This window comes from Channa argus, chromosome 5 (assembly GCF_033026475.1).
Source record: "Channa argus isolate prfri chromosome 5, Channa argus male v1.0, whole genome shotgun sequence".
In the NCBI taxonomy this organism is placed as follows: Eukaryota; Metazoa; Chordata; class Actinopteri; order Anabantiformes; family Channidae; genus Channa; species Channa argus.
The window spans coordinates 23,400,880-23,423,795 of NC_090201.1; the positions used below are offsets into that span (position 1 = coordinate 23,400,880).

General features: G+C 40.7%; 1 protein-coding gene across 7 annotated transcripts in view; it reads left to right on the forward strand.

Annotated features, from left to right (window-relative positions):
- arhgef10la (Rho guanine nucleotide exchange factor (GEF) 10-like a) overlaps window positions 1-22,916 on the forward strand; it is a 99,423-nt gene that overhangs the window by 14,265 nt on the left and 62,242 nt on the right. For 2 of the 7 annotated variants that reach the window (XM_067503344.1, XM_067503345.1), the window contains exons 4-16: window positions 1,039-1,214; window positions 2,921-3,010; window positions 3,105-3,235; window positions 4,423-4,518; window positions 6,195-6,303; window positions 7,468-7,568; window positions 7,975-8,052; window positions 10,328-10,507; window positions 11,550-11,666; window positions 14,279-14,371; window positions 15,255-15,425; window positions 17,539-17,684; window positions 18,560-18,732. In XM_067503344.1, coding sequence (XP_067359445.1) covers window positions 1,039-1,214; window positions 2,921-3,010; window positions 3,105-3,235; window positions 4,423-4,518; window positions 6,195-6,303; window positions 7,468-7,568; window positions 7,975-8,052; window positions 10,328-10,507; window positions 11,550-11,666; window positions 14,279-14,371; window positions 15,255-15,425; window positions 17,539-17,684; window positions 18,560-18,732 — 1,661 coding nt within the window. Of the gene's footprint in view, window positions 1-1,038; window positions 1,215-2,920; window positions 3,011-3,104; window positions 3,236-4,422; window positions 4,519-4,565; window positions 6,088-6,194; window positions 6,304-7,467; window positions 7,569-7,974; window positions 8,053-10,327; window positions 10,508-11,549; window positions 11,667-14,278; window positions 14,372-15,254; window positions 15,426-17,538; window positions 17,685-18,559; window positions 18,733-22,916 lie in introns of those variants that run through there. The other 5 variants (XM_067503347.1, XM_067503346.1, XM_067503349.1 and 2 more) reach the window with 5 other exon arrangements.

Genomic DNA, 22,916 nt, shown 5'->3' on the forward strand with positions numbered 1-22,916 from the left:
AGTAAGTCAAGTAACAAGCAGTAGGTGTTTTTTAAGGCACTTTTTTTTTACAAATGGCCTTGCAAAAGTTCTTCAGCACAACTAATCATTCATACAGCACAGCTGAAGTTGTCAGCATTAACACGCCCTAGTGGGAAAAGTGGCAGAAATTGCTGACAAATAATATTTAAGAATAAGAATCCGTTCTCTTTTGTTTTTTCAGTTTTGCTATATGTCATATGTGGATCAAAGGTTTCATCATCAACAAGAATAAATAAATCAAATATGAAGAGGCAATTTTCTTTGCCAAGGCAGAAAAAGTATTTATATTTGTCATCTGGCGATGGGAAATTCTTTGACATGTTTAATTTGTCTGACTCTACAATTCTGTACACAAATTGGTAGAAACTTTTTTACCATTTCTTCATGGGTTTCAAGTAGCAATAGGTTTTCATTTAGTTATGTGTGATGTGTCACGTTAAAACAGTGATTGTGTTATAAAATGCTTTATATCATAATGCTGAATAATTCTGCAATAAATCTTTACTCCACACTGAAAGTTTAATGCTAGGTAGTTCATATAAACAAAATAGTATCTTTAAGCAATGTTGGCTATATGAATGGTACAGGGAGAAACATCCAAAACACAAACGACATATCTAATATGAATTGTACTTTTTAGATGTATTGAACTGTCACCTAAAGTTAATCACTTGTTTCTTGTCTCTTCCTTGCTTTCCACCAGATTTAATTGAAATATATTTGGTTGGTTTGTGACATATTTCTGCGAATTAAAGCAGGTAAAAAACAAAACAAAAGGGAAAACAAGGACTCCTCCTTCCTCAGAAAGTTACCTCCAAAACACTGTAATTATTTGACACCAGCCATAAGTGCCAATATGTGCTCTGTCAGACTTTAGGGAGTGTGTATTTGCAAGAGCTATTTTGACGCCTACCTCAAGCCAATCTGCCTCCCCTTCCTTTCGCTAAAATTAACTCGTAATGAGGCGCACAGCACTCAATGTTGGTTTAACTGTGCTAATGTTTGGGTGCCTTCCAGGGCTGCAGCAGCAGCAGCAGAAGCCGCAGCAGGGCCCAGTACCTCAGCCCCCCGTGTGGGAGAGGAGCTCCAGGGGATTTCTGTGGCGCCGTCAGCCGTGGTGACACCGGACATTTCTAGAGAGCACAGCAAAGAAACTGTAAAGGAAATCTCATCCTCAAGGGTCATCTCTGAAGGTACAGAACTAGCTTATATTTATGGGAGAGTCATGCACTCTGTGTTATGGAACAGGGGTTCAATTTTAGACCACAAAGATTACACCTAAGCTTGCTCTGGGATTCAGGCTCATTCCACCGATGTATTATAGTGATCACTTTGCGGACAGATCTGATAGAAAACCAATTGAGCCTCCAGGGTGGCGTAAATGTTTCACACCATGGACCACACAGCAGTGACACTGGCAATATAAATTGTGCACCAGCATTTTGTTTGTACTGCACAAGGCACCTTATGATTTTGAGCAAAATTGGCAAGAACGCCATCTTATAGGCCTTCAGTTATGTAATGGTGCATTGATTTCTATGGTGAAAGAGGCCAGTCACACAAATGTATCGACACGCATGTGAACTCACATGTATTGGCTCACGCACACGTAGTCTTTGCCGTGATTTGGTTTCTACACAGACATGACATGAATACAATAATTCAGAATGAGGATCAATGGAGAACAATTTCCATGAAGGAAAATTGCTTTTGGATTTTGGCTCAGTCAGCAGTGCTGCTGTTATTTGAAGGTGGTTCAGAAATGAGCTATGTAAAGGAGCCCTGCAATGCTGCATGACATTTTTTATGTACCACTTCTCTGATGTATATTCCCATGCTGGCTGTCATTTTGAATGCATACAGTATGTTTAAATTAAATAATAAGACTATACTAATACTTCTAGAGCTCTACAATTATAATGCAATAATGGAAAATTCTATTTCAAAAAATCTATTACAGTGTTAAGTTTTGTTTTGTGTAAGTTTTTCCACATTCTTTCTTTTTTTTTTTTTTAAAAACAGACTTTTGCCTCAACCTGCTCTAGTGCGCAAAATAATTGTTGTCTAGACACACTGTATTTCAGTTTGACCAGTGATTTGACATTGATTCCCAAACGTTGTATTTTTTTTTTAGCACATTTAGAACAACTGATATATATTTATAATGACAATATTTATCGTATTGCTTCCAGTGTCAGTGTGACCTATGAATAAATTTATCAGTGTGTCGCGTTGTAGAGAAAAGTTATAAAAGCTTGAAAACACGGTGATGAACTTCTGGTTTACTACTTTTGAAACTAAAAACCATTTTCCCAAGGGGCCCAGTTGCTTTGCAGATTGGTTAATAGTCAGGATGAGATCCCAAATCCAGTTGGTTTCCTTCTGAATCTTTTCTGAAAGCACAAACTTAGGAAACTGAGTGAGATATAAAGAACGTTTGTGTAGCTAATCTTCTTTTGTAGAACAGTTGCTCTTTGTTCATCTCTTGGATTGAGTCCAAGGTTATTTAAAATTTAAGACTAAACTTAGCCGAATAATCCGTGACAGAATACGCATCTGCAATCAGATTAATTGAAAACAGAGATTGTTGCTGTTCAGGGCTTAGTAGAAAGTGTTGCAGACAAATCGCTGTTTAAAACCTAATCAATAAAGCTCACTGAGCTAAATTAGGCTGAAACACTCTCAAAGCAGTTAATGACAAATCTTGCCGAGCATGGAGACAGAATAGGTCAATACCTCAAACAAGCTGGATACAATCATGTTGCGTCACACAGACAAAACCATTATGCCGTCTTATAAAAGCGATGTTTCAAATCTCCCTGCGGAAGGTGCAAAAAGTGTAAATATTTAAATTCTGCTTTGCCAAGGATTCAGGCATTTTATGTGTTATCTTTGCCAGCTTTATGTGAAGCTGAGCCACAGACCGCAGAGCCATTGGAAGTTATCTATGATGATGTTCCAAGTGAGGACCACTTCTCTCCTGATGAAGGTTCGAAACTGTAACAGAATTATGTTTGTTTAGGACATTTGTCGACTAACAAATCTTGTGTGGAGTTTCTGAATTGTAATATTTTGTGTTTAAGCAGACATGATTTATGAAGATGTTCACAAAGACAGTGGTCCTGTGAGTGCAGACAATGGCTGGAGCTCCAGTGAGTTTGAGAGCTATGATGAGCAGTCTGATAATGAGGCCAAGCTGCCAACAAGAAGCAAGGTACTGTGTGGGAACGCATGGCTGAAATATGCATTTTTCTAACACAAGTAGTTCTCTGTTTATTTTAAATTGCTTTATGACTGGCCAGGTTGTTTTGGTGAGTTTGGTTTCTGGCACTTACACAATAATCAAAGAGAATATTTCATGTCCTGTTCTTCTAGCACAGTTGCCTTTATTAATGTATAGAACTGGGGGGAAACTATGAAGAACGTGAAAAATGTATCACAGGTGGTCTAGACTTTATACTTTTGTCGTGGAATGGAAGTAAACAAGAGACATTTCTGTTGGAAAAGCTTCAGATCTCCTTGCCTATTCTTGGCGAGCATTGCTGTTCATCAGTATGTTCTGCAGTATGACTACAGAGTGGTAGTCTTCCACATGATGGCACTGTGTGCACATTCACGTTGGGCTGCTTGGGCTTTATGCTTTGCCAGCCTTTAACGTTGATGCAGTGTTTGAGGCATAGGGGAAATTTGAAGGCATAATAATAAAGAAGTGTTTTGCTGAGTTCAATCATTAGTAATGTATAGATTCATTCCTTCCTCTACATATTTACATACTAAAGGTGTTTATGTATGGATATAATTCTGCTGTAATACAAGAAAATCCTGAGTTAATGCCCTGAAAAAGGAGGCAGACCAAGGGCAAGAAAAAGCATGGAGTGAGATGTTCAGGTAATTACTTGATGATGTGATGCGAAAATCTCTGTGCAGTTTTCTTGGCATACATGTCCCAGGCCACTGAACAAAAGGAAGGATTCAGCTGCTCTGGTCGAATTAATGAAGAAACCTTGACTGTTAGTGCCCAGCAAGTGTTTGTGGTTAGCACAGCCTTCACCAAAGAACACATTGTTTTTAATTAGTCTTGCCCAATTAATTTTTCACCTGCCTGGTAAAACTGGGACAGTCTGCTTCTTTAATATTTGCCCTAACTGCCCCTCCTCCATTCTTCTAAAAATCAGTCTCCTTTAGTCTCATATAGCATAACCTCTTTGACCAAAGCAGTGCTCCAAGCTTTCACTCTGTGCTTGCGATTTCCCGATATTGCATAGCTTGTTTTGCCTTTATCACTCTGCCTCCATTTCCCTTTTCTATTTAATCTTCCCTACATTTTCCTCCTCCCTTTGCCTCTTGTGGCTAAATGTGGCCTACCCACACACCCTGTCTGTTCCCATCCGACACCTGTAGCTCTCTCCTGAAGTGCGTCGGCTGAGGGAACGCTGTGCCAGGACCAAACGGGAACTGGCCATGAGGCTGTCTGGCAAGCACAACTATGACACCAAGGTATATCTCCAGCAGCATGTAAACACAGATGCAGTGATCCCTAAAAGTCTTTGAGCCTTTTCCTCTATTTCCCCAAATCCTAAAACAAGATAAAGAAAACTCAATTAAACAAATAAGAAACCTAAAACAAACAAATATACTGTTAAAACTATTTGCGTGGCAAAAATGTCTACAACAGATTTTACCTGCTTTGCATCAAAAACTTCAAATAAAGGTTTCAGGTAATCCGGTATCAGCCCTGTACCACAGCTTGGAAGCATTTTAGCCCATTTAGCCCAAAGAGCTACCTTATCTTGGAGATGCTGGCAGGCTTCCTTGCATGCACTGCCTGCTTCTGGTCCTTCCACAGCATTTCTATGGGATCAAGGTCTGACCATCTGAAATTCTTCTGCATTTACTATGCTTTGGTAGAATGACTTCTGTCTTTACAGTTGTTCTCCTGCTGCATGATCCAGTTTTTGTTAAGATTCAGATTAAAGATGGAAACCTTGACATTGTCCTGTATAGTGTGCGTGTACATTTCAGAATGCATGGCTCCATCAGTGATGCCGTCCTGGGGCATAAGCTTCAAAGCAGGCCCACATCATGACATTGCCATTACCAGCTTTCACAGATGGGATAATGTTCTTAATGCTGGATTGGGTTTTTGGTCGCACTTCTCATCCAAATCCTCCAAATAAAAATAAGTTGGCCTCATCCCCCATACAACGTACCTCCAATAACCTTCTGGCTTGTCCACATTGCCTTGCTCAAGGGTCTGATTGTCATCTCATGGCTGAAACACCTGACCCTAATTTGTCCTTCAATGGAACTAACGAAAACACGAATATGTCGGATTAGATCACTTTCATTTGTTTAACTGGGTTGCCTTAGTCTAGTTTTAGGACTTGTTTGAAAATGTGGCCATGTTTTAGTTCTTGTTTACACCGAAATGGAGGAATTTCTCAAGGGTTCACAAAAACTTTCAAGCGCCACTGTATATCACACCGTTTCTTCGCAGAGCTCAATTCGCTCTGCTAGATGTTTGCCAACAGGACTGCTGATCGCCCAGAGCTGAAATATGCTGTGTTGTATGCTCAGCTGACTTAAAGGCTTTACTGACTCTCTGCACCATGGTTCCCAGCTTTCATTTGTACTGTGTGTGACTTTCCTTTAAGTCTCTCTGTTGCTATCGCTCTCTTTCCCTGCAAGGTTTAATAATCGAGAAACATTTATGGAACACACGAATTATTAAATAATATTCTGCATATTTACCTCCATAAACACCATTGCAACTTGCCCCCAATTAATGACCCACTTTCCCAAAATAACATCAATTATAAATACTATCACCCTGGGTGTATTCTGGGTTTGTGGAGTCTGGTTGCAGGTCCCCCATGATGCGCAGGGTGGAGTTTGTGGTAAACCAAAGTCTCCCACACTGAGCAATGCAGCTCTGTTACTCTGATGTGGAGCTCACTCTGTTACCATAATCTCTCCATGATATGCTCATAGAGTCTCTGATTAGAGGCTGCAGAGCAACCTACAGGGAGTCGCAGATGGAGAGATTCATGATGAGTCCACTGAACGGTACAACTCTCCAGAGGAACACAGTAGGTTATCAAGTCTCTGCAGCTCAGCACTTTCCTCGGGTTTTAACGTCCCTTTGTTTGTTTCTGTCTGCTTCTTTCGACCAGGTTCAGCAGCTCATGAAGGCAGCGAGAAGTGGAACAAAGGATGGGCTTGAAAAGACCAAAATTGCTGTCATGCGAAAAGTTTCCTTCCTGCAGAGAAAAGATCAATTGGGTAATGCAGGGCAGTCTGAAAACTTTACAATTGTTCATCAAATCACTGTTTGAGATGATTGTTATCGTATTTTTGATATTGGATATCGGTTATGAAGTTTGGGTTTTGTTGCTCCTTACAGACGACTCTTTGAATTCTAGGCAACTGCTACCGTGTAAAACAAGCGAAGCCATAATAGTGTTTGAGGCAGATAGAGCAGAACTCTTGCTTTTTATTTATATAATCCTCTTCTGAGGGAAATGAAAGCTTTATGGGAAAAAAAAAACATCTCACTAATTAAAACTCTAAGAAATGAAACAAGACAAGCTTCCTGAGTTTAAAGGCAGCAGACCTATGCCTAACAATAAACTTTAGAGAGATTATCATTGATGTAGCAAGAGCAGTTCTATAAGAAACATCTTACCAATTATAACACTAATAAATGAAACAGACAAGCTTCCTTGATTAAAAGGCAGTTTTAATATGTTCAGGTAAAATTATTGATGAGTAATACAGAGAAGAAATAAGTAACTAATGCACTGAAATATAGTTTGTATTTTAGAGACCGTTGCCTAACAATAAACTGTAGAGGGATTACTATCCAATGTAGGATGAGGAGCTCCATAAACCACAGATATCAGCCGCACACCTCAAATCACAAAGAGGCCAGTGCTGCTATTTTTAGGTGTTGATCGAGGGAAATTTGCATGGCTTTATATTTAGTTTCCACCATTGTTATCGTTCCATAATCTTTAGTTGTAACAGTGGATGCTTCTGGTCTAAATATGGGTAAAGTGAGACTTGTAACAAAGCAGAAATGGGAAAGTATTAGATTGTGTTTTTGCAGACACACACCTGTGTGTCTCTTTTACTCCTACAGAGATGCAGTATTTTTTTACAAGTTTGTGTTTTCCCCCTCTCTGTCAGTCTTTCTCGCTCTTTTCGTCATTGCTCTCTGTGTGTCTCTGGCTCTTTTTGAAAGAGTAGAGTTCTCTTCCTATTCTAAAGGTAATAAACGTAATGTATTGCAGCTGCGCCGAGATCTAAAGGATGCTTTTCTGTTGTTCCCCCTCTGTCTCATTTTCTTACACACATACACACACACACACACACACACACACACACCCTCACACTCTTTTCAACTCTTCTGGATCATTTTTCTCCTTCCTTTTTGGATATCTGAAGAAGAGGAGGATGATGCAGGATACCTGGATGTAGCTGTCTCAGAGGTGAAGCATCCTCCCCCTCACCTGAGCCCCATACCGGAGGGGTTGACAAGTCATCAGGTGGTATTTTTTTTAATTTGCTAATACTTCTTATTTCTTTGTAAAAACATATACTACTTAACATCTAGCATATGTTTAAAATGTTTTTAGGCAATAGCCCTGAGTTAAGGCTCCAGGCTGTCATGTTAAAAGTACTCCTTTGTTATTTCAGTAGTTTTAAATGTCTATATGCACTATTTTCCTAATCTTGTTTGGAAAAAAGTGTGTTTTATAACAGCTAGAACAGCAATCTAGTGGAGGCCTTGTTCAAACAGACCCTCTCCTCTTTGAGTCTTTTTCCTCCTGTGACAAACACATAATTATAGAGCAATACATCAACCTGTGCCTTGCTTAACTGAGAGTATAACGCAGCCCCATCATGTCCTCTTAGCGCTAGATTTCCTGACTGGTCGGTCTGTCTACGCAGGTTGTCAGGCGCCATATCCTCGGCTCCATTATTCAGAGCGAGCGCAGCTACCTACAGTCTCTCAGGAGAATCTTGCAGGTGAGTTGTTTGTCCCTCTTGTCCTCCTCTGCCACATGCAATATCTTCACCATTTAGCCATTATAAATTGGACTGAAGCAAGAAGTGGTCATATCCATCAAATGACAGAGGTGTCTAAGCATAAATAACTATGATAAAACAGCCGTCCTCATTTCGGTGGCATCGTGTTGATGCTTGGAAAGAGAGCGATAGAGCGAAACTGTCAGGTATGCACAGAATGGGTAGAGGCTCTCCACTGTAATCCCTCTTTTTAGTAAGAACATGGAGACTTGTTATCTTCTCATTACAGAAAAATGAGAGTAGCACCTCCTGAATGGAATAAACAGTAGTCATATGCTGCCTTGTACACTGTAAAATCTTTTTGTCAGTGTGCTGCCTCTTTTTCTAAGTGACATGGTTGTGTGTGTGATAGTGTTCGGTTTTATCTGTTTTGAAATCTCTGCTATTCATTAAAAGTAGCAAAGTAGCAAAAACAGTGTTTCCATTTGCTTCTATAAAACACACACACACACACTGTGGTTTGTGCTTTGCTGTCCACCCAGGTTCACCTAGTAAAATGATTGATCATTTTTTTGTTATGAATTTGTAAAGATGAGCATTTCAAAACAAAACTTAAACCATACGTTTTGTTCAGCTACAATTTCTTATTTTGAATTATGCTTTCTTCTTCCATCTTTGGCTTAATAATATCACGTATACTTGAGCTTTTAATAATTTAAACAAACCATATTTACTGCCTTGTTGTCCACAAAGGGCCTGTCTACTCCCTTCCGTAGGCTATATTAATATTCCAATGAGTGCCGACTGAAGAATCAGTCAATGCCGCTTTCACCATGGTGCTTTTGCATCCATAACTTTGCTGGGAGCTGCTTTTATGATTACAAGTCACCTTGAGTTCTGGACATACTTGCAACTGGCAAATAGTTCTTTACAGGTGAATCCTTTGGATTGATGTGCTTCCAGCCAGCATTTTCTCATTTTCCTTATTTCATCAAATGTCTGTTACTACTCAGGTGCCTATTTTTGTTGCTGAAAAGACAAAATGCTTAAGGCAAGTGGACTGCTGATTCATCTTTAGCAGCCCCGACAGACCAGTGACAAATACTGTATGCACAGACTGGTGACAATTTAAAGAGAAAACCAACAAAAGTGTCTTGGTAAGGTGTTGGGCCATCATGTGCTGCCAAAACAGTTTCACTGCACCTTGCCATTGAGTGTAAAAGTGTCCTGAACTACTATACTGAAGACGGAACATCAATTTTCTAAAATGTAGTTTGCCATTTTTCGGTTTTGATGAAGGTGGTGGAGAATGCAGCCTATCGAGCTACTGCAAAATGTACCCTGCATCCTCAACTAGGCTAGAGCTGGTTACTGTGAAGGCTATAATCATATGATTCACATCATTGTCCTATTTATCAAAGCATTCAGTGACCCCTTGTGGAGTTGGGCTGTGGGCTTTGTCAAACTGAAGGAGACAGCTGCCATCAGGACAGAAATGCTTTATCAGAGGATAAAGGTGATCACTCAGAACAACTTTGTATTGATTTGCAGTGATCCTGAACTTTTAAGTGGGGAAAGTGGACCATGCAAAATGCCCCCTACTGCAGGCGTTAAGCACTCAGGCCTGTGTTGGTCTCTTGCACTTGCCTGCTAGTGGAGAATATAGTGAAGTTTGACTTTTGTGACCATATTACTTTTCGCCCACATCTCTGGGAGCCAGTGCCTCAATTTTTTTTTTATCCAATTAACTCTCAAATGTGCAGTCATTTTTGTAATGGGGGGCTTATTCAACCCCTATATAATATTCTTTTAGTGTAACTGAGACAGTGTGGTTCTGTAATGACATTCTCAGTCATTCGAGGATGAGTTGCTCCTCTGTTTTTCCTTACATATCACAATAATGGACAAGTTATCAAATGTGTGCTGTCAATCACATTTTTCTATTTACTCATGTATTTTTCATTGATCTAAATACAGCTGTCACTTTAGTGACTGCTGTTGTTATTGAAAGACTAGGCAGTTGAACGGTCTTTGTGACTGAAGCTCCTGCTGTTCATACCACAACAATAAACCCCTTTTTCAAAGTCACCAAGATCTTTTCCTTGAGCCATCTTGAACCTAAATCCGAATCAACTGGCCATGCAGCTACGGTGTTTTCATGTTTCTGTACTAATTTATTCAGATTAATCATTTACTTTTTCACTCTTCTGTGTGTTTGTGTGTGTGTATGCATTTATTTTGTGTGTAACTGCATATTCTCTCCCAATTTTGACAGGAATATCACAGACCATTAATGGAAGCTGATCCGCGCATCCTGAGTCCACGGAAGATCCGACCTATATTCTATCGAATCAGGGAGATCACACAATGCCACTCCATGTTTCAGATTGCCCTAGCATCACGTGTGGCTGAGTGGGACAGCAGTGAGAAAATTGGAGACTTATTTGTTGCTTCGGTTAGTGTGCGTGCATGTGTGTGTTTTTTTTGTTTTGTTTTTTTGTCAAGAATTATACGTGTGAAATAGAAATTCAGACTGCAGTCTTATTTGCTGCCTTATATACTGTATGTTTGTGTATATTGTTTGTTTCTGTCTAAAATGCAATCAAAGACTGACATTCTGGGTAAAAACACTCATATTTTTCTTGGCATTTCTATCTAACTTTATAGCGCAATGTGTGTTACCAGTTATAATGACCTACAGGTTTTAGATTGAGCAAACAAGGATGGTTTACCTCAAACATGGATTCAATTATAGTTTTGATGAATATCTGCACTGCGTCCAGTGCTCTCTGAAATATATTTTTACAAGTTTTGGCACTAGAATAATAGAATAGGTTGAGTATGCGCTTTCTGTTGTGAATGTCTGCAGTGTACGGATCCATAAGTTCTGCTTATTGTATGCTTATTACTGACTGTTCCACTGTTCCACTACTCTATGACACTGTGTACTATGGCACTGTGTATTCTTCCCACCCCTTTTTTTAATTTGCAGATTCACTGTATTTGTATGTGAGGTACTTATAAAATCAGTTACATCTGAGGTCTCCGCTTCTGAACAGCATCATCCCATCTCGTGGTTCCATACCAGTCTTTAAACTGCCTCTATCAGCTGCCTGGTGTGGGTTTAATTGAGGAGAGAGTAAATAGCTCCTGCACATGCACTTTCACACAATCTGTGACCTCAGTTCTCTTTTCACAACCGTCTAAATGGCTTGTAAAGGGTGTTGTGGTAACCAGGATGGTAAAAAAAAACATTTTAAAAAGAATACTATACTTAAATAGCCATTTACATGGCCTCACTTTACATTGAAATTAGCTGCAGGTCGACCTGCAAACATAATGGTTAGGCAGGCACTTAAAATGCCAGAGGAAATTACATGACTGTGTTGTGGTTCCTGGTGTAAAGACAAAATGATCCAACATGGCAGAGCAGTAGACTTTGATATTGCACGGCTTTTTACAAATTCAGATAATCATACTTGTTTCTGTTTCCACAGTTTTCCAAGTCAATGGTGCTGGATGTGTACAGTGATTATGTGAACAACTTCACCAATGCCATGGCTCTCATTAAAAAGGCCTGCATGTCCAAACCAGCTTTTCTGGAATTCTTAAAGGTGAGCTTCAGCCAATTAGCACAATATAGCTTTTAAGGTTTCAAGAGACAGGCAATTCATTAATTGTGTAAAACAAGTGGGCATTTCCACAGAAATATGAATTTGTTATTTGCGTTACATCGAGTGTTTTGAATTATCAGATTTCCCTAATATTGTTCAGGTTGTTGCTAACCATTGCAATGTTGTCCAGCCAGTGAACATGTCCTGTTTTCATGTTATAATCACAAATGACTGTAACTGGTGCATTTCTATGCTTCACGATGCATTTGAAATTGTTAATAATGTCTGAATATGCCCCTGTTAGTTTTATAACAAAACAGGAATCAACAAATAAATGGATGTCAACAAAACTAGAACACAGACTGGTTCACAGAAATGAGTAATTTCTGTACTTCTGCTAAGTCTGAATGTAAAATAGAAAGTGGGTTGTGATAGCGTTTCATTAATTAGGGGTCGATAATAAGGCAAATAGTGCAGAAGGGTCAGCGGTGTGATGTGGTTCCACAGCACATCACACCGCTGACCCCTCTGCATGTTGCTCCGGATAACTTGCATCCCTTCCTTTCTGTTAAAAGGTTTTTATATCTCTCCCACTGCCTGTTGCAGCTCTCATTGGTGACAAACCAAATAATAAATTGGCTAGACGCAGACTGAAAAAAACTAAAAACTGAATCAATGACAGACCTCGCTATGTTCTTTTAAAAATATTGACCATAAACACACAAGGAACATTTTCAGAGATATAGTTCTATAAAGTTTAGTTTCCCATACAAACATTATAATTGGAAGCAAGCAAGCAACATTTCTTTCTTTCTTTTTTCTTCTGTCTTTATTACTGTGTCCCACTTTGATTATTAGTATTTTAGACGTTGTGTACATGTACACTGTAGTGTAGCATGCGGGCCTGGGCATAAAAAAGAAGACTTTTTCCCTGTCCATTAATATTGGACAGGAAAAAGCTGTCTGATTCCCATTCTGAGCATACCACTGACTCCATCCTGGAGGGTCCTGGTGGTTTGCACTGCAGGTTACTTACCTTACATACCTAGAGGACTGTGATTAAGATGACAATGGTGCAGACCTTCTATCTTCTAGAGGATAGATACTCAAGTGGAAAGTGAGACCCTGTCCCTTCTGTCTCGCGAAGCAATTCGTTTTAAAGATAACACATGTCCAAATGGGTTTGATCACTTGTGGAGTTAGTTTTGTGTTTCCAATTGGTGACTTTTAAACTGAGATTTAAACTGTGATAATTGTGCTGACATGTGTGATAAACCAGGTGAACTGAAGTTCCAACCATCGTTATCGCAGGGAGTTTTAAAAATCTAGACACCATGTGTGTTAGACAGGTTTGACTGGACATGATTGCCCTCCAAACCGGATCTCTGTATATCTCTCACTGTTAGCTGTCTCTGTACCTGACACCATTCTAGCATTTTTACTATAGGAGCAGGAAAAAGCCTTCAGTAACATCCTGACCTCTACAAGTGTAGTGGAAACATTTTACTTGGTGCTTCTCAAGCCTTTCATAGCACTCACTCAGAATTCACCTCTAGGTTTGGATGTTCAAATTGACGTTTTTATATATATAATTTAATACAATACGTCTGTAGTTTACACAAGGTCAAGAGACTTTTATGTTTTATTCTACAACATTTATTAGTAAATAAAACGTGTTAGCAAATGCCACGCTTGGGGGGCCTGCTGGCTCAGTGGGAGAGCTTGGTGTGGGACTACGAACTGGATCGAGCCACTATAAGAGGAAAGACCTTGGTAGAAGAGGCTTAGGAAGATTAGTGGTGTTGATGTTGAAGTCACTCAACCGTGGTGTACTTGCATAGAGGCCCAGAACTGTTGAGCAGCAAAAACCTTACATCCAGCAAGAATTTAAAGAGCTAAATAACTAGTTTCACCAATCATCTTGTTAAATATGATAAGAAGAGGTGATGCAGCACCTCAGTAGGTAATCCTACCCCTGTCCAACCTCTTCCATCGTGGACATGGGGATGCCATGTCTGTGCCCCGGATGGCACAGAATATCCCCTCCTTGGAAAACCATTTGAAGTGGCTTTTGCTGTAGAACTAAAGTTATAATCTGTAGCCTTTACCAATGACTGACTTGAGAGTACATTGCTTTTCTATATGTACAGTGATGCTTGAAAGTGATATATAAAAAGGAAAAAAAACATTGTAAATGAAAAAAACTTGAATGTTTACATGTGTGTATGAATATGAATATGTTTCTTTTTCTTTTATGTCAGTCTCGCTGATGATCTTTTGTAACCTTTAGTATTACACTATTAAATGTTTGCCTTTTTATAGTGATGGTGTCAACATGGCACATACATAATACTGATCTAAAACTATATTTTCCCCTGACCTACGCCCATAGTAATACATTAGATATAACTTGAAAAATCTCCTCTTTTATGTGACTAACAGACCCTGATTTTCATACCTTATTCACCCACTCATACGCCCACACATGGTCCATAAAGGATTCTGACAAACTCCTCTCAAAGTAGCAATAACAATCTTAATGGCCTTTCTGTGTAAGGATGTTTTTCCAACTGCATTTTCTGTTTTTTAATTTTTTTTCATCTTGTTTACAGAAAAAGCAGGCATCTAGTGTCGACCGGATCACCTTGTATGGCCTAATGGTTAAGCCCATTCAACGATTCCCTCAGTTCATATTGCTCCTGCAGGTATAAAATGTTTGAACAGACATAGTCATTTCATTTGTTTTAATTAAGTGAATACCTTCACATCTTAAAAGCTAAAACACTTGCACTCAGAAACTTCAGTCAAATTATAGATTCAGCAGGACACACACTAATAAAGATGCACAGCTGTAAGGCCACAGAATTGATTATGGATTTTAACTTGTCCAAAGCCAAAGAAGTTGTACCTCACATACTTCAGGGGTTCAGGCCTAGCTCGAAAAGTGGCTAGCCACATCAGTTTTCACCTTGGTGGCTTTACATGGCAACTCTTCCACTTTCTATTCTGAGCAAAGATTTGGATTTAAGCTTGACTTGCTGGATCTGCAGCAGCTCATTTCATCCCTCAGTAGCCATTGATTATCCATGAATTCAAGAGATAAGTTGTGAATGTGAATTAGACATTTTCTTCTAGTCTAAACTCAGTACTGCAAAGAGGAAGTGTGCATTAAATCATACATTACAGGAAACCGCAGCTCAAGGCACTGAGGTACATCTGAGATGCATATAAAGACAACACCAAGCTTGGGCCATGTGTGCATTCTCCACAGCCTACGGTTAGATAGATATTGATCATTTGGAGTTTTCACTTTTGGTGTTATAGCTTTGTTGTAGCCAACACTACTATCAAAAGGGTAGTAGGTAAGACAACATACTTTACAGTTTACCTGTTGTAACACTCCTAAGCCTAAACGTGAAAGAGAATATTTAACCCAGATTTGTACTTTTTGAACCTTTTAAGACAATGACAGCACTCCCAAAAAGAATACTTATTGTGTTACAATTCTGTATTTTGCACAATTATTAAATCGTATACACGTTGGTGTGTAATTTATAACTGAAAACTTTCCTTGTGACCTTTTTTTAGGACATGCTTAAGAACACACCGAAGGGCCACGTGGATCGTCTTCCCCTGCAGCTAGCTCTGACAGAGCTGGAGATGCTGGCTGAGAAACTGAATGAACAGAAACGAGTAGCTGACCAGATTGCAGAAACTCAACAACTAGCCCGCAGCGTCAGTGATCGCCTGCTCAGTAAGGTGACTGGATACACATGCATCCTTTGTGCAGATGTACGCGCACTTGCACATATGTTCCAATCAAATCAACTGTGAGCCAGGCCCCTGACCCTTCTAACTCCTTTACGTTGTTATCAGTGTGAGCCAAACACCTGCGAATTAAAGTAGTGTATAGCAATCGCTTCTGTCACTTTCCCACATATTAATCTAGGGAGGCATTTTTATTCAGAGAAATTATCTCCTAGAAATGATGCCCATTATCATCCCTAAACAGTACCAAATGCGATGGCGAAGGAGTTGCCTCTCCATTACCACAGTGAAATTACAGTCCCGCCGCTGCAAATCGGAACAAATGCTGCTCTGAATAAGAAGAATTAGGGGGTAAATGAGTCATTTAATTGGAAACTGTAAGAGAGCTATCTCTTTCACCCTGCTGCTGCTCTTCTTTCTCTCTACCTCTCTCTCTCTTTCTCTTTCTTCACTTTACCTCCCCTCTATTCACCTCTTACACTCTCTTGCTTACTTTCTTATTCCACTTACCCACTCTTCTTTACTTACTCTAGTGTTACTGCTCCTTCCTCTCCCCCCACTCCCCCCTCCCACTCCCCCCCTCCTACTCCCCCCCTCCTACTCCCCCCCTCCTACTCCCCCCCTCCTACTCCCCCCCTCCTTTCCCAACGTTTTTTTTTTTTTTCATCTATCAGCCCTTGCTTTCCAGGACTCTGAGATGAGCTGATTCGGCCAATCTCCGCTCACACAATTCTATTTGCCGTGGTGACACTGCAGAATTCCAATAGAAAACAGTCTCCTCTATTGCCCCATAACCATCCAATGAAATATTCATTCTTTGTCTCAAAGTATCCAAGTTGTAGGAATAGGATGGGTAACAGTGTGAGTGCGAATGAGTTTCACACACACATGCATGTGTCCATGGTGCAGTGCCCTCTGTAACTATTGATGCTTGAAATCTTTTAAGTGTGTATCTCATAGAGCCCGCCTCTTGAGGGAGCTGTACTGTTTTGTTTCCGTCAAACAGCAGTCCCAGTTAGACTAATGACTCATTTTGTGTTCTATCTGAGCCACATCCAAATAAAGCACCAGATTGCCTGCAGATAGGACCTCCTCCTCTGGATGTGTTACTGCACTGCAGGTTGTAGAGTGGACGCAGCAGTGAGACTCATTATTTGCTAATGTTTGTGTCTTTTGAACAAATAAAAGCATCAAACTATCAGGATGTGAGCTCATCATTTGGACTTGCACCTTGCAGTATTTCTGGGGGGACTGTGAACGCTCGTCGACCAGTCCCGCAGTTGTTGGTTGAATCCCCAGCTTCTCCAGTTTCATGTCAAAGTGCCCTTGAGCAAGTCACTGAACCCCAACTTAATTGTTCCCAGTGAGTGCCCCCCTATCAGTGTGTGATTGTGAGTACAAATGGGTGAATGAGAAGCAGTGTCAAGCACTTTGAGTGCCAATAGCTAGAAAAGCGCTATATAAGTGCAGACCATTTATAGGGGTTTTATTTAAATTGGGATGAGCCTGGCTTAGATTGCTGCAGCATACATTAGATTGAATGTATTGATTTAGACAGTCATAAAACAAGCTGGACCAAAGGGATTCAATGTCTTAGAGGTGATGTTTTCCTTTTCAAAACAGGAGTGACTAGAAAGCACAGCATGTGTCAGTTTATACTGAAGCATAAACTGCCTCTGTTATGTGAAAGTGTGTATCTTTGTTTGGGTCCGTGTGTGCAAATGCATGCATCCAGCAAACTGTTTTAGTTGCTCTGTTTTGGTGCAAAGTAGAGGATTGTATGTCCTAGTGCTCCCTTTGAATTGTGTGTTTTTTTTAGGTTTGTAAATGTGTGCAAGACAAAGATGGTAAAAGAACACGTGCTGTCTGTTTTTCTCACGGGATTTGTGTATATGTATACATATATATATGTATGTGCGTTTTGTGTGTATACATATAAAGACATTAAATGACCTTCTGCAGCATGAATGTGTTACTAATCCCAGATGAGACATCTCTTCTTCTAAGCCTGACTTCTGTGTCCTCGAGGCACTAAGCTCTGGAGGACTGGCCCTTTGTGATGCTGTCTCCTCTGCCTTTGATCTGATTGCTGTGTCTCTTTTAGCAACTGAACTTGGAGCAGGGGTCATTGGTCCTTTGTGAGACACTTATTGAGACCGTGTATGGCGAGCGGGGACAAGTCCTGAAGTCAAAGGAGAGAAAGGTCTTCCTCTTCGATGATGTACTCATCTGCAGCAACATAAATGTTAAGTAAGTCCCTCTTGTAGCGTAAATGGAGCTAAATGCCCTTGAATTTGCAAAAGCTTTGCTAATGCGTTCATAATGCATAGTTCTGGCATGAAGTTGCATGTGAGTTTTGTGAGGAAAGTCTGCTAAACTGCACAGTTAGGATAAAAAGCTAATAGTTGACACAGGGCTCTAATGTGATGCCCTGGATTTCGCAAAGATATTTTAGCAAACTGCATAGTTAAGAGAAATAGCTGCTAGGGGGTTGGGCACTATCAGGAGTTGCAGGAGCTTTATCAGCTTTAAACAAATGGTAGAATGCTTAACTACAGCTACAGGAGGCCCAGATTACTGACATAAAACATTTTTTGGTTTCTGTCCAATTTATCTTCCGTGACAGCACCATTGATCACATCTTTCTCTCTTTTTTGCTTCTTTCTCTGTCTCTCTCTCTCTCGAGGAGTAAACAGGAAAGGAATTTTGTTTATTTTGCTAAGCTCCTGTCAAAGATGTCGCTTAAAGCCCTCTTGTTCAGCCTTCAAAGTAATTATCACTTTACGTCTCATTCAACTCGAGTGTCCCAAAGTTGACTTTGTCTGCCCTCCAGGATCTTGACAAACCGATCACAATGTTGATTGTCTGTGTGATTACAGGAATACATGAATAGCAATGAACTCTTCCTCACAGCCAGGGGTACAATTTTGGTGGGAAACATGGGTGATCATACAGATTCTAATTCCCACTCTTCTTTGTAACATTTCAAATAGTGTCTCCTCCTGTGCAGTGGTGGGTGTAGTGTTTTTAGCAGGGTGGGGAGTGGATTTCTCTGAGGCTATGTTGTTTTAAATTTTGTCGTCTGATTATTATGTTTATTTTTTTTTCCTTCTCAAATCCACAAGGGGGCCTCCAGATATCAGCAGCTTGGTCCCTGTTGGCCCCAAGTACACAATGAAGTGGAGTGCCCCCTTACAGCAGGTGCAAGTAGTAGAGGTGGGGCAAGAGGGCTCTCAAAGCAAAGACACCTTCTTCCAACAGAGCGGGGCTAGACGACCAAGTGGGGCATGCACTTCAGGTAAAAACAATGAAAATGTGAATTAGTCCTGTCTCATTCTCATCCCTTGTGTGTTGTCTTCTAGTTAATTTCATCATCACTTGGACTGACTTGACTAGTCCCAGCCTCCCTCTCTGACTCAGCAAGGCTAATCTATTTCTGTTCTGAAGTGTCCCGCGGAGGGCTGGAGATGCATTTGTGCTGCTTGTCACACTGATTGAGGATGTGTTTGTGAGGAGGATAGTGATGACGGTCACTTGTTCCATCTGCCTGGGGTGTTTTATCTTGGAGAGATATGTGGGGGTAGAGAGCCCCCTGCCGCATCATCCCCACAGTCTCATTTCACTCTCTGATAGACCACAAACACATCTAGAGTGGAGTCATCAATCTGCGGAGATTATTCCCTCCCTTTCCGGGCCCAATTAGAGAGCCAGTAGCAGTAGATAGGAATCTGTGGTTGAAACACTAGTTCCCATTCCACCCCTCCCAAAACTCTGGTGTATACAGAGCTTGACGAGATCCCTGATAAATGTGCCATGGGAAAAGGGAGATACAAAGCCTTATCAGGATGTAATGGTACCGGCTTTTTAAAGTTGCAGCTCCATGACTTAAATATTAATAGTGCCTTCTTCAGAGCTATCCGTGTCATGCTCAGCAAGCAGCTACTGTTTTGAGAGCTGGTTTAGATTCTCACAGGATTAAGTTTTCCCTGTTTATCAGGTAGTGTGTCCTCGTATGCACACAACTTTGCTGCCAGGTTTGGGGATCATTTAAGGTTGGCTCTCAGTGCTATTCTCTCTCACTTCCTTTATCGTCACCTAACTCAAAAAATATTATGCTGCCGCTGGATTCTGACTCACTCCTTTTTTTCTTTTTTGAGACTGTGCGGTCACCTTAATCATGTTTGTCCAGAAACCTCCCTGAACATCTACTGGGCTGTCCCCCAAATTTTCATGCAGACAGTGTCCCATCTATTTTTAGTTTCATCCGCTGTGATGCCAATCAGTTCAAATCCTGGATTCCCATAGCACAGATCAAAATTGAGTCATTTTCATCTTTTGAAGGCCCAAGTGCCCTTCTTTACTGATGAAAGCTGGGCTTTATGAAAATGCAGGCTCGTCTTCTTAGTCTTTCCCCTTTGTCTCTGCCTTTGTCTCTTTGTGTTCCTACTACAAACAGAAGGCTCGTGTGTGCTCTCTTTCTGAAAGCCGACTGTCTCACCCTTACACTCACTGTGCCTTACCTTCATTTTACCCTCTTTATATCTCACTTATTTTAGTCCGACGTTCACCATTGGTCTTTGGCTGTAGATCAGACAAGTGCTTTATAGCTACATTGTCTTTAAATCCACTGGCTAGCATCACTGGCACAGCAGCTGAGTGGTAGATTGTTGACTTATTCCAGGGAAAGCAAGGCTGGACCCCTCTGGGCTCAGGCCTTCCACACCAGTGAGCTATGTGCCTAGCTGGCGGTGTGGATAGTCATGTCTGAGTGTGAAAACCATATCCTGCCTCACCAACGGGATTACGCCGGATTACAACTCAGCACATTCACCTCTCAGGCCGTAGCCAACAGCAAGCCCCAGAGGACTCAACAAACCTGTACAGAGATCCAGGCAATCCCTTTAGAGCTGATAGGAAGACATTGTTCTTGTAGCTTGCAGCACACCCCTTTATATTCAGATATTTCACCTATTGATTTCCTTGCACAGATGACAGATGTCACTGGCTGCCTGTGTCAAAGATCCCATTAAACCCCAGACGCTACAGTGGAGCTCTTTAAATGAACAATCCCAACTCACCTTTTTCTTTTTCTCACTCTCTTACAGCTTCACTTTTGCCCCATTTATGCACATAGATGGACAAAAAGCGGCAGGTCCCTCTGAGCAGCATGCCTCACTAAGCCCGCCTACTGGCTCAGCTCTTCTGTCACTTTATTATGTGGCAGCAGTGACAATGCAGGACAGCTCTGGAGCAAAATCTACCTGCAGAATTTAATTAGCCAGTTCTCGTGGCGCCTGCTGCTGGGTAGATGTGGGCCAGGGGAGCTTGGACGTAGGATGGCAGACAGGAGGAGACACAGTTATCGATTTGTGGCAGTAGCAGAGAGAGACTTTGAAGGTAGCAGGCTTTAAATCGATGCTGAATTTTGTGTCTAATGAGACACCTGAATTCCTTTTGGCCAGCAAAAGGGCATCATATCTCCAAATAACAGTTTCTCCATCAACGTTCTTTTCTCATAAATTTACTCTCTGTAGTTCAACAAATAATGAAGATCGATCCATCTTCACATAGGGTCACTTTTATTACTGCGACCAGAGTTTCTTAAAAAGCCCCTTTTCCATCTGTAGTTTCACAAGTTCTCAGATACTGAGTCACTGGTTTTTGTAGTATATACAACACCTTGACCTTGAACGTTCATGTACTTTACATGCCTACATCAGGATAGCTACAAAACATCAGCTTCATACACCATAAATATTTTTTTTATTTAATATTGACTTTGCATCCTTTAAGTGGTTAGCTGGTTGACAAAAATCAATTCTCAACAATGCATTAATCAAGTTATTCATCAAAGAAACATGTCAAGACATTCACTGCTTCCCCCTTCTGTAATAACTAAAGTCTCCGATTATAATTATGTTGTGTTGAATACTTAACTTTTATGTTTACACTGTTTTGCCAAACAAAACAAGAAGCTTGAAGATAGAGCTGTGTGAAATTGGGATCGACTGTCAAGATTCTCAGTCATCCTGGTCATGGATCTCCCAGAAGTAATGTTCAGTGGCAACTGGACTTGCTTGTAGTTTGTAAAAACATTTCACTTTTCATCCGACAGGCTAGAGGGGTTGGCCTTTTTTTCTTTCGATGGTCACCTGGGGGCTGTGTCCCCCTTATGTGTTTGTTAGAAGGAACACATTCACATCAAGGGAAACCACTTAAAACCTGTGGCGAGCTAAACTGTGCCTTTGTCAAATCTAGTAGTAGCATGTCCACAACAGACGGGAAACAGATGGGAAACCACTATGGAACAAGTTTGCCATTCAATAAGTTGATAAACGGCTGTAGCTTAGTTCGTAGAGGGTTCGTCCATGAACCACAGGGTTGGAGGCTTGATTCCCAGTCCTCCTGGCTACATGTTGAGGTGTCCCTGGGCAAGACCCAAGTTGTCCCTACTGTCTACTCCTGACTTGTGAGTCTCTTTAGATAAAAGAGTCTTGTAATTGAATTGATTGATTGATTGTAATTGAAGTTGCTGGATTATCTGATGTAAAAACATCACACGCCTGGACATTTGAAACCCAGCAAAACACTTAGGTAAAAACTGGTCCACCACAAAGACAGAACACCTAGACTTATGCAGAGCAATGCAGTATAAGCAGTCCAATGCACCAAGGAACATAAAGATTTGTACTTTCTTAAAAGTAAACAACCACTTCAGAAATCCATGGCACAACACAACAAAGCCTGTGGACTAGACTCAGCAGTGTATTTGCATCTGATAGACAAGTGTCACTCCTTTGATGACAGCAATATTTAGATTCTGGGCAGGAGGACCATTTTTTGAATGAGATGTTAAGGAAGCAACTGCTCACATTGTCAGACTGGAAGACCCTCTCTCAACAGAGAAGGTGTCCTAAGACGGTACTTACTTTATGAAACAGTGCAGTTCTCTTATCAGTTACAAGGCAGCTCCCCTGTTATTCACAGCTTTAAGCATCTCCAGCAACACACATGAAAGAGGGGCAGGACAATAACCTCCAGCTGCCCATCAAAAGGAGTGTTTACATGGACTAAAGTAACTAGGTTACAGTTGGGTTTCTCTAGGAAGCTGATTTCCTAACTGTCATGTAAATGGGGAAGCTGGTGTCTGAAATTGAGGTAGAGGATTAGGGAAGTCTGATTTGCCCAGGTAGAGCGATCCTTAGCCTGGCGATACTGCCTTGTATTTAAATCAAGTCCACCTGAAGTTAGACAGAAAATGTAACTAACACAAGTTTTCTGCCGCATGTATACACAGATTTCCAGCAACCTGATTTCTTAAGTGCATGTAAATGCTGTTCACCTATTATCGGAAAGGGTGATTTCTCTTGAGTACCCTGGTTACTTAAGTGCATTCAAAAGCATTCTTTGACTTTGAGTTTATAGGCCGGCCCCGTGAAATTTACTTTTCGTTGCCCTGAAAACGATTGCAGAAAAAACAGC